Source organism: Tachyglossus aculeatus, unplaced genomic scaffold, assembly GCF_015852505.1.
Source record: "Tachyglossus aculeatus isolate mTacAcu1 unplaced genomic scaffold, mTacAcu1.pri scaffold_108_arrow_ctg1, whole genome shotgun sequence".
Lineage (NCBI taxonomy): Eukaryota > Metazoa > Chordata > Mammalia > Monotremata > Tachyglossidae > Tachyglossus > Tachyglossus aculeatus.
In genome coordinates, this window is record NW_024044845.1 from 133,283 (window position 1) to 150,874 (window position 17,592).

Below are 17,592 nucleotides of genomic sequence, written 5' to 3' on the forward strand. Positions count from 1 at the left end.
GCCATGCTGTCCCTTCCTTCATAGCCAGCTGCACCCAGGAACTGGAGTGGAGAGAGGTCCATCTCTACCCAGCAGAGGTCAGAGCCCTCCAGCCCTACCCTGCCCCAGTGAGTCTGACCGGGGGATGTTGGAGGGGGAGGGAGAGGCCATGATGGGGATGGGGAGCCATTCAGGGGAAATGCTCATAGATAGGGCCAGTGTCGGACTTTGGGGCCGGGCTACATCCCCAGCGGGACATGCGGGCTTTCAGGAGTACAGTGCAGTGGCCCAAACCATCACTCATCTCCCTTTCCTCATCCACCTCCATCCAGCTAGCATGCCATTATGCTGTGGTCACTTCAGACAGGACTGGGTCCATGATGTCAGAAAATGTTTCTGGTAGGTAATAATAATAATAACAATAATGGCATTTATTAAGCGCATACTATGTGCAAAGCACTGTTCTAAGTGTTGGGGAGGTTACAAGTTGATCAGGTTGTCCCACGGGGTGCTCACAGTCTTAATCCCCATTTTACAGATGAGGTAACTGAGGCATAGAGACTGTCTCTATATGTTGCCAACTTGTACTTCCCAAGCGCTTAGTACAGTGCTCTGCACACAGTAAGCGCTCAATAAATACGATTGATGATGACGATGATGATGACAGGGAGGGAATGAGAGAGTGTGATTGGTTCTAGACCAAGAGCACTATCATCAACTCCTCCATGCAGGAATGTTGGGTGAACACAGTGGAGGTAAGAGATTCCTTCCTTTCTCTCCTGGACCTCGCGGTCTGCTGGGCTAGACTGATCCAAAAGAATTTACAGCTAGGGGGAAATAAGAATGGAAAGGTGGATGCACAGCTTAAAAAGTGCTTAGTAATGTGAACCTATAGGTAGGGAAGTGCACTGAGCAGTTGTGAATGTGTAAATGCTGAGGCGGTATTTGGCTTGAATTGGCATGGGGAAAAGAAACATCAATCTGGCCAAATCTGAAGGGAGAGGGAGATTTGGGAAGAATGAAGGATCTGAGCCACGTGTTGGAGAAGGGAATGTCCTTTTTCATTAATTCACTCATTCAATCATATTTATTGAGCGCTTACTGTATGCAGAGCACTGTACTAAGCACTTGGGAGTACAAATTGGCAACATATAGAGAAGGTCCCTACCCAATAACAGACTCACAGTCTAGAAAGGGGAGGAAGACAACAAAACAAAGCAAGTAGAGATGTGACAATACCATCAGAGTAAATAGAATTATAGCAATATACACATCATTAATAAAAGATACAGTGTAATAAACATGTACAAACATACACAAGTGCTGTGGGGAAGGGGCGGGGTTTGAGCGGCTTGGGATGGGGAGTTCGGGAGGGGAGGAGGAGGAGAGAAAAAGGGAGAAGGTCTATTTCCAAGGGCTGGAGGGTAGTCGGTGAAGAAGGAAGGGAAACACGGAGGAGAACACCGGTCAAAAGCCTTGAAGCTAGTGGCAAGGAGTTGATTGGAGTCAACCAGACTTTAGTCTGTATCATTTTCCTCTGAGAACCACAATCAGATTTGTTGTGTCGGCGGCTGTTTGTGTATCCAAGGTGGGGCAGGGGAGGCAGTGAGCAAACCTTGGCTGGAAGAGGGCTGGAGGGGAGGAGGAGAAGGGAATCTTTTCCCATCACAGTCCAGGGAAAAAGTGTGTCTGGGCCAAGGAAGAGGCAAATAGTAGTGGTACTAGTAAGAGTAGTAGTAATAGTAGTAGTAGTACTGGTAGTAGTAGTAGTAGTAATAGCAGCAGTAGTAGTGGTAGTAGTAACGGGATTTTGGTTCTAATCCTGCCTGTGCTATTAATTAATTCATTCATTCAATCATTTTTATAGTAGAAGCAGCATGGCTCAATGGAAAGAGCCTGGGCTTTGGAGTCAGAGGTCATGGGTTCAAACTCCGGCTCTGCCAACTGTCAGCTGTGTGACTTTGGGCAAGTCACTTAACTTCTCTGTGCCTCAGTTCCCACATCTTTAAAATGGGGATTAAGGCTGTGCGCCCCCGAGGGACAACCTGATCACCTTGTATCCTCCCAAGCACTTAGAACAGTACTCTGCACATAGTAAGCACTTAGGAAATGCCATCATCATCATTATTATTATTATTAAGTGCTTACTGTGTGCAGAGAACTGTACTAAGCACTTGGAAAATACAATTCGGCAACAAACAGAGACAATCCCAACCTAGCAGTCAGCTCGGGGACCTGGGTTCTAATCATGGCTCTGCCCGTTGTCGGCTGGGTGATGTTGGGCAAGGCACTTTGCTTCCCTGTGCCTTAAATACCACATCTGTAAAATGGGAATTAGGACTGAGCCCTAGGTGCTCAGTAAATACCATTGTTGATTAATTGATGGGTAAATACCCCTATCCCTTCTCAGGATCACACCTGAAGAGTTTGCAGTACCCTACCAGTCTCAGCCAAGGGAAGGAGAGTCAACCAGAGGGATACCCATCCCATTCCTAGCTTGGGCAGTGGCTAGCGAGTGGAAGGCAATCTGCTCCAAGTCAAAACGCACCTGTTCTGGGCAGCAGTGTCAGGGGAGAGAGTCGAGGGTGGAGACTCAGGTTTACTGGGTGGAAGAAGGCAATGGTAAACCACTTCTCTATTTTTACCAAGACAACTCTATGGATACAGTACCATAATGCTTGCACATTGAGGTGGGGCACTCTGGAAGAGATGCGTCCATGGAGTCACTATGGGTCGGAGGTGAATCGACAGCATAAGTCAAGACGTGCCAGACCATTGCACATAATAATACTATGAACACTACGGGTGACAAATAAATACAACAGATTGATTTAATAATAATGATGATGGTATTTGTTAAGTGCTCACTATGTGTGAAGCACTTCTAAGCGCTGGCAAACTCTGAAAGGAATTACTGTTGATTACTTCATTGATGCTATCAATCCATCGTATTTATTAAGTGTTTACGGTATGCAGAGTCTACCCACTAGACTGTTACCTCCTGGTGGGCAGGAAAGTATCTGCCAACTCCGTTGGATTGAACTCTCCCAAGCACTTAGTACAGTGCTCTGCACACAGTGAGTATTCCATAAATACCATTGAGCTATTGATTGATGTGTTCATAACGCTACATGTATCAATATTATTGAACTCTATAGGTGATCAATGAATACAACTGCTTTATTTATTAAAATGGGAATCAAACATATTTACTGATCACTTACAGTGTGTAGAGCACTATACTAAGTGCTTGACAGAGTACAATATGACATAATTTGTAGAGGTGTTACCTTCCCAAAAGGAACGTACAGTCTGGAGGGAATGCCAATGATTCTAAATTGAAGTTCCCCTCTTCCTTTCCAGGGAGTCAGCATCATCTCCCAAAAATGACCAACATCTCCACGGTGGCCGAATTCCTCCTCCAGGGGTTCTCTGACATCCGGGAGCTGCAGCTGCTCCATGCCACGCTGTTCCTCCTTGTCTACCTAGCGGCCCTTCTGGGGAATCTCCTCATTATTGCTGTCACCACCCTCGACCAGCGTCTCCACACCCCCATGTACTTCTTTCTTAAGAACTTGTCCTTCATTGATCTCTGCTACATTTCTACCACGGTACCCAAATCCATTGTCAACTCCTTGAGCAGTGACAGCTCCATCTCCTTTCTGGGTTGTGCCTCACAGCTCTTCCTAATGGTCTTGTTTGCTGCTTCAGAGATATGTGTCCTCACTGCAATGTCTTATGACCGCTATGCTGCCATCTGCTCCCCCCTGCGTTATGTGCTCATCATGAACAAAACAGCCTGTATGCGCATGGCAGCAGCATCATGGCTCAGTGGGGGTCTGCTTGGAGTATTGTTTTCAGCTTCTACTTTCTCCTTGACTTTTTGTGGATCCAATGCTGTCCAGCAGTTCTTCTGTGACGTGCCCCCTCTGCTGAAGATCTCCTGCTCTGAAGTCCACATTGCCACTGACGTGAGTGTGGCTGCTGCGTTAGTCTTGGATGCCGTCTGCTTCACTTATGTCACCCTCTCCTACGTCTTGATCTTCTCAGCCGTGCTGAGGATGCCGTCCTCCGAGGGCCGAACCAAGGCCTTCTCCACCTGCCTGCCCCATCTCACTGTCATCATTATTTTTCTCTTTACCGGAGCATTTGCCTATCTCAAACCACCTTCAGACTCGCCCTCAGCTCTGGATCCGCTGGTTTCCGTGTTCTACACTGTGATGCCCCCCACTGTGAACCCCCTTATCTACAGCCTGAGGAACAGGGACCTGAAGGCTGCCCTGGCCAGGATCCTAAAGGGGTCATTCCCCCAGCATCCATTCTGGGATAACATGTCTGTGTCTAGGTACCAATAATCCCCTACCCCACTTTAAAGAGGAATTGCCCTTAGATATAACAATATATACCACTGACCCAGAGGCCCAAACAACAAGTTGGGATATTCAGGATTTGTCAAGGTCTGGGAGGTTGCCTGATAAGACTAGGTCATGAGTGGCGATGCATTACCTAGGAGGCCTCATGGTTCAGTGGCAAGTGAATGGGTGTCACATGACCTGAGTTCTAATCCTAGCTCATCCATTGGCCTGCTGTGTGCCCTGGCATTAGTGTCTTACCATTCCTGGGCTCTTACTTCCCCTTCCACTCTGAGCCCCTGTGGGACAGGAAAAATATCCATTTGGATTGCAATTTCATCTTTGGACTATAAGCTCATTGTGGGCATGGATTGTATCTTCCAACTCCATTGTATTGCACTCTTCAAAGCACTTGGTACAATGTAATGCACACAGTAAACACTCAACAAATACCATCGATCAATTGAATTATTTATGATCACGTGGCACAGACTTTGACACAGAAATTGTTAACACCGAATAATAAAAAAAAATAATAATGGTGTTTGAAAAGAGATAGAGACATTCACTGATGGAACTCCATTCATTCAATCATATTTATTGAGCACTTACTGTATGCAGAACACTGTACTAAGTACTTGGGGAGTACAAGTTGGCAACATATAGAGACAGTCCCTACCCAACATCGAGCTCACAGTCTAGAAGGGGGAGATAGACAACGAAATAAAACATGTAGACAGGTGTCACAACTATCAGAATAAATAGAATAATAGCTATATATGTGCATCATTAACAAAATAGAGTAGTAAATATGCACAAGTACAATAAATAGAGTAATACATCTGTACAAGTGTATACAAGTGCTGTGGGGAGGGGAAGGAGGTAGGGCAGAGTGGGGGTGATTGGGGAGGAGGAAAGAAAAAATGGGGCTCAGTCTGGGAAGGCTTCCTGGGGGAGGTGAGCTCTCAGTAGGGCTTTGAAGGGAGGAGGAGAGCTAGTTTGGTAGATGTGTGGAGGGAGGATATTCCAGGCCAGGGGAAGGACGTGGGCCGGGGGTCGATGGCGGGACAGGTGAGAATGAAGCTCAGTGAGGAGGTTAGTGGAAGAGGAGCAGAGGGTGCGGGCTGGGCTGGAGAAGGAGAGAAGGGAGGTGAGGTAGGAGGGGGCAAGGGGATGGAGAGCCTCGGAGCCGAGAGGAGTAGTTTTTGCATGATTCGTCAGTTGACAGACAACCACTGGAGATTTTTGAGGTGGGGAGTGACATGCCCAGAGTGTTTCTGTACAGAGATTCATTCATTCATTCAATCGTATTTATTGAGCGCTTACTATGTGCAAAACACTGTTCTAAGCACTGGGGGGATACAAGGTGATCAGGTTGTCCCACGTGGGGCTCACAGTCTTCATCCCCATTTTACAGATGAGGTCACTGAGGCTCAGAGAAGTGAAGTGACTTGCCCAAGGTCACACAGCAGACATGTGGCGGAGCTGGGATTCGAACCCATGACCTCTGACTCCAAAGCCCGTGCTCTTCCCACTGAGCCACGCCGCTTCTCGCCGCCACAGAGATAATGTGGGTAGCACAGTGAAGTATAGACTGAAGTGGGGAGAGACAGGAGGATGGGAGATCAGAGAGGAGGCTGGTGCAGTAATCCAGTCGGGATAGGATGAGAGATTGAACCAGCAAGGTAGCGGTTTAGAACTCTAGTTTCCAGGACTCAGGTTAGTAAATCATCACATCAGGAGGGGCCATTACTGTCCTATTTGTCCTCAACCCGGACTTTCTCCTTGCCATCATCCCATTCTTAAAACCTCAGTCCCCTGCCCCACCCTACTCAGCCTGGGGGAGGATCAGAGGATGGATTCAGAGGAATCTCTTGCTCTCTCGAGCTTTGAAATCAGAAGGTATCAGAAAATGAAATCGAACAATTGACTAGCTGAATGAGAAGCTGATTGTCTATGGTAGTATATGAGATGAAGCTTCAACCACCCACAGTTGATGTAGATTGTCAGTAACATTAGAAACATTTGGGATTTTGGGATGCAGATGCTGTTTCCACGGGAACCCTGGGGTGCAGCCCCATTGCTGCAGCTTTAGGGACTGGGCCTTTATCTCTACAGGACCTCAGGGACCTCACAGGTACAGGATCTTGGCATCGGACAGATCACGAAGTCCCACCTGAGTTGACCCTCCAGGGGTTCCCCACAGAGCAGTGGCTGTTTTATCTCTGAAGAACATCTCCTTGCCCACAGGGGATAAAAGAGGAGATGAGATTGCCATGCTGTCCCTTCCTTCGTAGCCAGCTGCACCCAAGAACTGGAGTGGAGAGAGGTCCATCTCTACCCAGCAGAGGTCAGAGCCCTCCAGCCCTACCCTGCCCCAGTGAGTCTGACCGGGGGGTGTTGGAGGGGGAGGGAGAGGCCATGATGGGGATGCAAGATATGGAGACATTCAGGGGAAATGCTCATAGATGGGGCCAGTGTCGGACTTTGGGGCTGGGCTACATCCCCAGCGGGGCAGGTGGTCTTTCAGGAGGGTACGTATTTCACAGTGCAGTGGTCCGAACCATCACTCATCTCCCTTTCTTCATCCACCTCCATCCAGCTAGCATGCCAAGCTGGGGCCCTGCAGCACAGCGTCAGCATTATGCTGTGGTCACTTCAGACAGGATTGGGTCCTCGATGTCAGAAAATGTTTCCGGTGAGAAATGACAGGGAGAGAATGAGAGAGTGTGATTGGTTCTAGACCAAGAGCACTATCATCAACTCCTCCATGCAGGAATGTTGGGTGAACACAGTGGAGGTAAGAGATTCAATCCCTTCCCTCCTGGACTTACCGGTCTGCTGGGCTAGACTCATCCAAAAGAATTTACAGCTGGGGGAAATAAGAATGGAAAGGTGCATGCACAGCTCAATAAGTGCTTAGTAATATGAATCTATAAGTAGGGAAGTGCAATGAGCAGTTGTGAATGTGTAAATGCAGAGGCGGTACCTGGCCTGAACTGGCATGGGGAAAAGAAACTTCAATCTGGCCAAATCTGAAGGGAGGGGGAGATTCGGGAAGAAAGAAGGATCGGAACCATGCGTTGGAGAAGGGAATGTCCTTTTTCATTCATTCATTCATTCAATCATATTTATTGAGCGCTTACTGTATGTAGAGCACTGTACTAAGCGCTTGGGTAGTACAAATTGGCAACATATATTCATTCATTCATTCAATCGCATTTATTGAGCGCTTACTGTGTGCAGAGCACTGTACTAAGCGCTTGGGAAGTACAAGTTGGCAACATGTAGAGATGGTCCCTACCCAACAGTGGGCTCACAGTCTAGAAAACATATAGAGAAGATCCCTACCCAATAACGGGCTCACAGTCTAGGAAGGGGAGGAAGACAACAAAAAACAAGTAGAGAGGTGACAATACCACCAGAATAAATAGAATTATAGCAATATACACATAATTAATAAAAGATACAGAGTAATAAATATGTACAAACATATACAAGTGGTGTGGGGAGCAGATGGGGATTGGGCAGGGCTGGGGGGGATGGGGAAATGGGGAGGGGAGGAGGAGGAGAGAAAATGGGAGAAGATCTATTTCCAAGGGCTGGAACCGACCAAGGGCTGGTCGGTGAAGAGGGAAGAGAAACACGGAGGAGAACACCGGTTAAAAGCCTTGAAGCTAGTGGTAAGGAGTTGATTGGAGTCAACCAGACTTCAGTCTGTTTCATTTTCCTCTGAGAACCACAATCAGATTTGTTGTGTCGGTGGCTGTGTGTGTATCCAAGGTGGGGCAGGGGAGACACTGAACAAACATTGGCTGGAAGAGGGCTGGAGGGGAGGAGGAGGAAGGAATCTTTTCCCATCACTGCTGCCCAGTACAGGGGAGTTTTGACTTGTAGCAGATTGCCTTCCACCTGCTATCCACTGCCCAAGCTGGGAATGCAACGGGTATGCCTCTGCTTAACCAGCCGTCTGGTAGCCAAGACTGGTAGAGTACTGGAAACTTTCCAGGTATCATATTGATTTGGGGGGAGTGATGCTTTAGCAAATAGTTAAATGAATTAATGAGTGGCTAAATAGGTGTGAGTTTGTGTGACTGTGTGTATTTATGTGAACGTAACCACAGTCAGTTGAAGCGTGTGTGTGTGTGTGTGCATGTGTGTGTATGCGTGTGTGTGTGTGTGTGTGTGTGTGTGTGTGTGTGTGTGTGTGTGTGTGTGTCTGAGCAGCTGGCTAGGGCCCTGCAGCACAGCATCAGCATTATGCTGTGGTCACATTAGACAGAAGTGGGTCCTGGATGTCAGAAAATGTTTCTGTTGGGAAATGACAGGAAGGGAATGAAAGAGTGTGATTGGTTCTAGACCACCAGCACTATCATCAACTCCTCCATACAGAAATTTCAGGTGAACACAATGGAAGTCAGAGATTCAGTCCCTTCCCTCCTGGACTTACCGGTCTGCTGGGAAAGACTGATCCAAAATAATTTACAGCTAGGGGGAAATAAGCATGAAGATGTGAATGCACACCCTAATACCTTCTTCCACAGTAATGTGAATCTATACGTAGGGAAGAGCTATGAGCAGTTGTGAATGTTTAGATGCAGAGGTGGCATCTGGGCTGATTGGGCATGGGGAGAAGAAACATCAATCTGGGCAAGTTTGGAGGGAGAGGGAGATTTGGGCAGAAGGAAGGATCTAAGCCATGTGTTGGAGAAGGGACTGTCCTTGGAGAGGCCCAGGGAGAAGATCCGTTTCCAGGGGCTGCAGGGGAGTTGGTGAAGAGGGAAGGGAAACATGGAGTAGAACACTGGTCAAAACCCTTAAAGCTAGTGGCAAGGATTTGATTGGAGTCAACCAGACTTCAGTCTGTTTCATTTTCCTCTGAGAACCACAGTCCGATTTGTTGTGTTGGTGGCTGTGTGTGTGCCCAGGGTGGGACAGGGGAAGCAGTGAGCAAACCTTGGCCGGCGGAGGTCTGGAGGGGAGGAGGAGAAGGGAATACTCTCCCATCATCTTCCAGGGAAAAAGTGTGCCTGGGCCCAGGGAGAGGCAAAGAGTAGTGGTAGTAGTAAGGGGACCTGGGTTCTAATCCTGACTCTGCTACTCATTCATTCATTCATTCATTCAATCGTATTTATTGAGCACTTACTATGTGTACTATGTGCACTGTACTAAATGCTTGGAAAGTACAATTCGGCAACAGACAGACACAATCCCTACCCAACCAGGAGCTCGGAGACATGGGTTCTAATCCTGGCTCTGCCCCTTGACTGCTGGGTGATGTTGGGCAAGGCACTTTACTTCTCTGTGCCTGTATGTCTGCCCGCCATCTAAAACTCAACATGTACAAGACTGAACTCCTTATCTTCCCTCCCAAACCCTGCCCTCTCCCTGACTTTCCCATCACTGTTGATGGCACTACCATCCTTCCTGTCTCACAAGCCCACAACCTTGGTGTCATCCTCGACTCCGCTCTCTCGTTCACCCCTCACATCCAATCCGTCACCAAATCCTGCCGGTCTCACCTCCGCAACATCACCAAGATCCACCCTTTCCTCTCCATCCAAACCGCTACCCTGTTCATTCAATCTCTCATCCTATCCCGACTGGATTACTGCATCAGCCTCCTCTCTGATCTCCCATCCTCCTGTCTCTCCCCACTTCAATCCGTACTTCACGCCACTGCCCAGATCAGCTCTGTGCAGAAACGTTCTGGGCATGTTACTCCCCTCCTCAAAAATCTCCAGTGGCTGCCAATCAACCTACCCATCAGGCAGAAACTCCTCACCCTCGGCTTCAAGGCTCTCCATCACCTCGCCCCCTCCTACCTCACCTCCCTTCTCTCCTTCTACAGCCCAGCCCTCACCCTCCACTCCTCTGCCGCTAACCTCCTCACCGTGCCTCGTTCTCGCCTGTCCCACCATCGACCCCCGGCCCACGTCCTCCCCCTGGCCTGGAATGCCCTCCCTCCGCACATCCGCCAAGCTAGCTCTCTTCCTCCCTTCAAAGCCCTACTGAGAGCTCACCTCCTCCAGGAGGCCTTCCCAGACTGAGCCCCCTCCTTCCTCTCCCCCTACTCCCCCTCCCCAACCCCCCTACCTTGCCTCCTCCCCCTCCCCACACCACCTGTATATATGTATATATGTTTGTACATATTTATTACTCTATTTATTTATTTATTTTACTTGTACATATTTATTCTATTTATTTTATTTGGTTTATATGTTTTGGTTTGTTGTCTGTCTTCCCCTTCTAGACTGTGAGCCCGCTGTTGGGTAGGGACCGTCTCTATATGTTGCCAGCTTGTACTTCCCAAGCGCTTAGTACAGTGCTCTGCACACAGTAAGTGCTCAATAAATATGATTGAATGAATGAATGAATGAAATACCGCATCTGTAAAATGGGAATTAAGCCTGAGCCCTAAGTGCTCAGTAAATACCATTGTTTGATTAATTGATGGGTACATATCCCTGCCCCCTCTCAGGATCACACCTGGAGAGTTTCCAGGACTCTACCATTCTCAGCTAAGGGAGGGAGAGTCAAGCAGAGGGATACCCATTCCATTCCTAGCTTGGGCAGTGGCTAGCGAGTGGAAGGTGATCTGCTACAAGTCAAAACGCACCTGTTCTGGGCATCGATGCTATCAGTCCATCGTATTTATTAAGCACTGATGGTAAGCAGAGTCTACCCACTGGACTGTTACCTCCTAGAGGGCAGAAAAATATCTGCCAACTCCGTTGGATTGAACTCTCCCAAGCATTCCGTGTTTGGTGATGACATCATACCTCTTGGCAGTCTCACCAGTTCATTGCTAAGAGGGCCTGGCAGACATGGTGGACACCCAGTTACCGTTTGACCCTCCCTGGCACGGAGACAATTAAGTGGCCAACTCCCTTGGTCACAGGGCTCTTGGCCCCCTCATCCATTGTCCTTCTCCAATGGGGCATGCAATTGTTTTAATAAGCCCCAGGCTCCACGGCCCCTGGGCAGTGTGTCCCGTGGCTCAGTGGAAAGAGCCCGGGCTTTGGAGTCAGAGGTCAGGGGTTCAAGTCCCGGCTCTGCCAATTGTCAGCTGTGTGACTTTGGACAAGTCACTTCACTTCTCTGGGCCTCAGTTCCCTCATCTGTAAAGTGGGGATTAAGACTGTGAGCCCCACGTGGGACAATCGGATCACCTTGTATCCCCCCAGCGCTTAGAACAGTGCTTTGCACATAGTAAGCACTTAAAAGATACCATCATTGTTATTATTATTATTCATTCAGTCAGTCATTCATTCAATCAATCATGTTTATTGAGCGCTGAGTGTTGCAGAGCACTATACTAAGCGCTTGGGAGGTACAAGTAGGCAACATATAGAGACGGTCCCTACCCAACAACGGGCTCACAGTCTAGAAGGGGGAGACAGACAACAAAACAAAACATGTAGACAGGTGTCAAAATTGTCAGAATGAATGGAATTAAAGCTATAGGCACATCATTAACAAAATAAATAATATAGTAAATATGTACAAGGTAAATGAATAGAGTAATAAATCTGTACAAATATATATATATATACAGGTGCTGTGGGGAGGGGAAGGAGGTAGGGCGGGGGGATGGGGAGAAGGAGAGGAAAAAGTGGGCTCAGTCTGGGAAGGCCTCATGGAGGAGGTGAGCTCTCAGTAGGGCTTTGAAGGGAGGAAGAGAACTTGCTTGGCGGATGTGCGGAGGGAGGGCATTCCAGGCCAGGGGAAGGATATGGGCCAGGGGTTGACGGCGGGACAGGCAAGAACGAGGTACAGTGAGGACGTTAGTGGCAGAGGAGCGGAGGGTGCAGGCTGGGCTGTAGAAGGAGAAAAGGGAGGTGAGGTGGGAGGGGTCGAGGTGATGGAGAGCCTTGAAGCCGAGAGTGAGGAGTTTTTGCTTGATGCGTAGGTTGACAGGCAGCCACGCTGGAGATTTTTGAGGAGGGGAGTAACACGCCCAGGGCGTTTCTGTACAAAGATAATCCGGGTAGCAGAGTGGAGTGTGGACTTAACGGGGGAGAGACAGGAGGATGGGAGATCAGAGAGGAGGCTGGTGCAGTAATCCAGTCGGGATAGGATGAGAGAACGAACCAGTAAGGTAGTGGTTTGGATGGAGAGGAAAGGGCGGATCTTGGCGATGTTGCGGAGGTGAGACCGGCAGGTTTTGGTGACGGATTGGATTGCGTGGGGTGAATGAGAGAGCTGTGTCGAGAATGACACCAAGGTTGTGGACTTGTGAGACGGGAAGGGTGGTAGTGCCATCTACAGTGACGGGAAATTCAGGGAGAGGGCAGGGTTTGGGAGGGAAGATAAGGAGTTCAGTCTTGGACATATTGTGTTTTAGATGGCGGGCCGACATCCAGATGGAGATGGCCTGAAAGCAGGAGAAGACACGAGCCTGAAAGGAGGGAGAGAGAGCGGGGGCAGAGATGTAGATTTGGGTGTCGTCAGCGTAGAGATGATGGTTGAAGCCGTGGGAGCGAATGAGTTCACCAAGGGAGTGAGTGTAGATAGAGAACAGAAGGGGACCAAGAACTGACCCTTGAGGAACCCCTACAGTAAGGGGATGGGAGGGGGAGGAGGAGCCCGCAAAGGAGACTGAGAATGAATGGCCGGAGAGATAAGAGGAGAACCAGGAGAGGACGGAGTCTGTGAAGCCAAGGTTGGGTAGCATGTGGAGGAGAAGGGGGTGGTCCAAGGTGTCAAAGGCAGGTGAGAGGTCGAGGAGGATTAGGATAGAGTAGGATCACTTAGTACAGTGCTCTGCACACAGTGAGTACTCAGTAAATACCCATTGAGCTATTGCTGATGTGTTCATACCCGTACATGTATCAATGCTATTGAATTCTATAGGTGATCAATTTATTAAAATGGGAATCAATCATATTTCCTGATCGCTTACAGTGTGTAGAGTGCTGTAGTAAGTGCTTGAGAGAGTTCAATATGACATCATTTGTAGAAGTGTTACCTGCCCAAAAGGAACTTACAGCCCGGAGGAAATGCCAATGATTCTAAATTGAATTTCCCCTTTCCCTTTCCAGGGAGTCAGTATCATCTCCCAGAAATGACCAACATCTCCACGGTGACTGAATTCCTCCTCCTGGGGTTCTCTGACATCCGGGAGCTGCAGCTGCTCCATGCCACGCTGTTCGTCCTTATCTACCTTGTGGCCCTTCTGGGGAATCTCCTAATTATTGCCGTCACCACCCTCGACCAGCGTCTCCACACCCCCATGTACTTCTTTCTTAAGAACTTGTCCTTCATTGATCTCTGCTACATTTCTACCACGGTACCCAAATCCATTGTCAACTCCTTGACCGGTGACAGCTCCATCTCCTTTCTGGGTTGTGTCTCTCAGCTCTTCCTAGTGGTCTTGTTTGCTGCTTCAGAGCTATGTGTCCTCACTGCAATGTCTTATGACCGCTATGCCGCCATCTGCTCCCCCCTGCGTTATGTGCTCATCATGAACAAGACGGCCTGTATGCACATGGCAGCAGCGTTTTGGCTCAGTGGGGGTCTGCTTGGAGTCTTGTTTTCAGCTTTTACTTTCTCCCTGACCTTCTGTGGATCCAATGCAGTCGAGCAGTTCTTCTGTGACGTCCCCCCTCTGCTGAAGATCTCCTGCTCTGAAGCCCACATTGCCATTGACGTGAGTGTGGCTGCTGCATTCGTCTTGGATGCTGTCTGCTTCACTTGCGTCACCCTCTCCTACGTCTTCATCTTCTCAGCCGTGCTGAGGATGCCGTCCACCGAGGGCCGAACCAAAGCCTTCTCCACCTGCCTGCCCCATCTCACTGTCTTCATCATTTTTGTTTCTACCGCAGCATTTGCCTATCTCAAACCACCTTCAGACTCGCCCTCAGCTCTGGATCTGCTGGTTTCCGTGTTATACTCCGTGGTGCCCCCCACTCTGAACCCCCTTATCTACAGCCTGAGGAACAGGGACCTGAAGGCTGCCCTGGGAAGGATCCTAAAGGGGACATTCCCCCAGCATCCATGCTGGGACAAAATGCCTGTGTCCCTGTACCGATAATCCCCTACCCGCCCTTAAAGGAGGAATTGCCATTGGACATATCCATATACGTCCCACTGAACCAGAGTCCCAAAGAAGAAGTCTGGGTTTTCAGGATTTGTCAAGGTCTGGGAGGTTGGTTGATAAGATTAGGTCGTGAGTGACAATGCATTCCCTAGGAAGCCTCATGGCTAAATGACATGTGAATAGGTGTCACATGATGACCTGAGTTAATAATAATAATGATGATGGCATTTATTAAGCACATACTATGTGCAAAGCACTGTTCTAAGCGCTGGGGAGTTTCCAAGGTGATCAGGTTGTCCCACTTGGGGCTCACAGGCTTAATCCCCATTTTACAGATGAGTTCTAATCCCAGCTCGGCCACTGGCCTGCTGTGTGATCTGGCATCAGTGTCTTACCATTCCAGGGCTCTCACTTCCTCTTACACCCTGAGCCCTTGTGGGACAGGAAACGTGTCTGATTGGATTGTAATTTCATTTTTGGCCTGTAAACCCATTGTGGGCATGGATTGAATCTACCAACTCCGTTGTATTGTACTCTTCAAAGTGCTTACTACGATGTTCTGCCCAAAGTAAGCACACAACAAATACATTCGATCGATACAATTATTTTGTTTCTGCTTCATCATGTGGCACAGACGTGGACACAGAAATTGTTAACACCTGATAATAAAAATGATAAGAATCATAATAATGGTGTTTGAAAGGGGACAGAGACATTCACTGTTGGAACTCTAGTTTGCAGATCCCAGGTTATTAAATCATCACATCAGGAGGAGCCATTTCCATCCTATTCTTCCTCAAGCCAGGAATTTCTCCTTCCCATCATCCCATTCCCAAAACCCCAGTTCCCTGCCCCACCCCACTCAGCCTGGGGGAGAATCATAGGATGGATTCAGAGGAATGTCTTGCTCTGTCTAGCTTTGCAATCAGAAGGTGTCAGAAAATGAAATTGTTCAATTGACTGATTGAATGAGAGCTGATTGACTAAGGTTGTATATGAGGTGAAGCCGAAACCACCCACAGTTGTTGTAGATTGTCAGTAACATTAGAAACAGTTGAGATGTTGCGATGCAGATGCTGTTGTTTCCATGGAAACCCTGGGGTGCAGCACCACTGCTGCAGGTTTAGGGACTGGGCCTTTATCTCCGCAGGACCTCAGGGACTTCACAGGCAGAGGTTTTTGGCTTCGGCCAGGACAAGAGGTCCCACAAGAGTTGATCCTCCAGGGATTCCCCACGGTGCAGTGGCAGCTTTATCTTTGGAGAAGGGGACTTGCTGGAGAACATCTCTGTGCCCAGAGAGGGGCTGAGGGTACCATGGTGTCCCTTCCTTCATAGCCAACTGCACCCAAGAGCTTGCTTGGAGAGAGGACCATCCCAATCCAGCCGAGGTCAGAGCCCTCCAGCCCTATGCTGCCCCAGGGAGTCTGACTGGGGGGAGGGGTGGAGCGGGAGGGAGAACCCATGATGGTAATGCAAGAGATGGAGCCATTCTGTGGAAGTACTCCCACACGGAGCCAGTTTCGGACTTTGGGGCAGGGCTACATCCCCACAGGAGCAGGTGGGCTTTCAGGAAGGTATGTATTTCACAGTGCAGTAGCCCCACTCATCACTCCTCTCCCCTTCTTCATCCACCTCCATCCAGCTAACATGGAAGCCACTTGCCTGGCTGGGGCCCTGCAGCACAGCATCAGCACTTCGGCCAGGAGTTTGTCCTGGATGTCAGAAAATGTTTCTGGTTAGAAATGACAGAGAGGGAATGAGAGAGTGTGATTGGTTCTAGACCACCAACACTATCATCAACTCCTCCGTGCAGGAATCAACATTCCTGAACACAATGGAGGTAAGAGAGTCGATCCCTTCCCTCCTGGACTTACTGGTCTGCTGGGCTAGACTGATCCAAAAGAATTTACAGCTATGGGGAAATAAGAATGGGAATGTGGATGTACAGCTTAAAAACTGCTAAGTAATATGAATCTATAGGTAGGGAAGTGCAATGAACAGTTGTGAATGTGTAAATGCCGAGGTGGTATCTGGCCAGATTCGGCATGGGGAGAAGAAATATCAATCTGGGCAAAATTGAAGGGAGACGGAGATTTGGGAAGAAAGAAGGATCTAAGCCATGTGTTGGAGAAGGGAATGTCCTTTTTCACTCATTCATTCACTCATTCATTCATTCAATCGTATTTATTGAGCACTTACTGTGTGTAGAGCAGTGTACTAAGCACTTGGGAAATGCAAATTGGCAGCATATAGAGAAGGACCCTACCCAATAAAGGGCCCACAGTCTAGAAAAGGGAGACAGACAACAAAACAAAGCAAGTAGACAGGTGACAATACCATCAGAATAAATAGAATTATAGCTATGTACACCTCATTAATAAAATAAATTGAGTAATAAATATGTACAAACATACACAAGTACTGTGGGGAGGGGAAGGGAATAGGGTTGTGGGGGATGGGGGGAGGAGGAGGAGGAGAGGAAAAGGGAGGAGATCTATTTCCAAGGGCTGGAGGATAGTTGGTGAAGAGGCAAGGGAAACACGGAGGAGAACACCGGTCAAAAGCCTTGAAGCTATTGGCAAGGAGTTGATTGGAGTCAACCAGGCTTCAGTCTGTTTCATTTTCCTCTGAGAACCGCATTCAGATTGGTTGTGTCGGTGGCTGTGTGTGTATCCAATGTGGGGCAGGGGAGGGAGTGAGCAAACCTTGGCTGGAAAACGGCTGGAGGGGAGGAGGAGAAGGGAATCTTCTCCCATCACCTTCCACGGAAAAAGTGAGTCTGGGCCCAGGGAGAGGCAAAGAGTAGTGGTAGTAGTAAAGGGACCTGGGTTCTAATCCTGACTCTGCCATTCATTCATTCATTCATTCAATCATATTGATTGAGCACTTACTGTGTGTAGAGCACTGTACTAAGTGTTTGGAAAGTACACTTTGGCAACAGATCGGGACAATCCCTATCCAACAACCGGCTCGGGGACCTAGGTTCTAATCCTGGCTCTGCCCCTTGTCTGCTGTGTGACGTCGGGAAAGTCACTCTACTTCTCTGTGCCTCAGATACCGCATCCGTAAAATGGGAATTAAGAGTGAGTCTCACATGCTAGAAAGCCTTGAAGATAATTGTGAGGTGTTTTTGTTTCATGTGAAAAGATACGTGGTGCCAGTGAAGGGTTTAGAGGAGAGATGTTTGAGTGCTTCTTTGTCTTTTCTTATGCTATCGT

General features: G+C 48.5%; 1 protein-coding gene, 1 non-coding gene and 1 pseudogene across 2 annotated transcripts; all 3 read left to right on the plus strand.

Moving 5' to 3' along the window:
- The first annotated feature begins 3,332 nt into the window (after window positions 1-3,332).
- Window positions 3,333-4,403, plus strand: LOC119922531 (annotated as a pseudogene).
- Window positions 4,404-10,802: 6,399 nt separating this feature from the next.
- On the plus strand, window positions 10,803-10,940 carry LOC119922582. The gene has a single exon (XR_005448670.1). It is a non-coding gene; the product is annotated as a small nucleolar RNA SNORA7 (small nucleolar RNA).
- A 2,458-nt stretch (window positions 10,941-13,398) lies between these two features.
- On the plus strand, window positions 13,399-14,301 carry LOC119922572 (olfactory receptor 14A2-like; the record flags this gene model as incomplete). The annotated part of the gene is made up of 1 exon (XM_038742324.1): window positions 13,399-14,301. A coding segment is annotated over exon 1 (903 nt), but the record flags the coding sequence as incomplete, so codon positions are not given.
- Window positions 14,302-17,592: the final 3,291 nt, after the last annotated feature.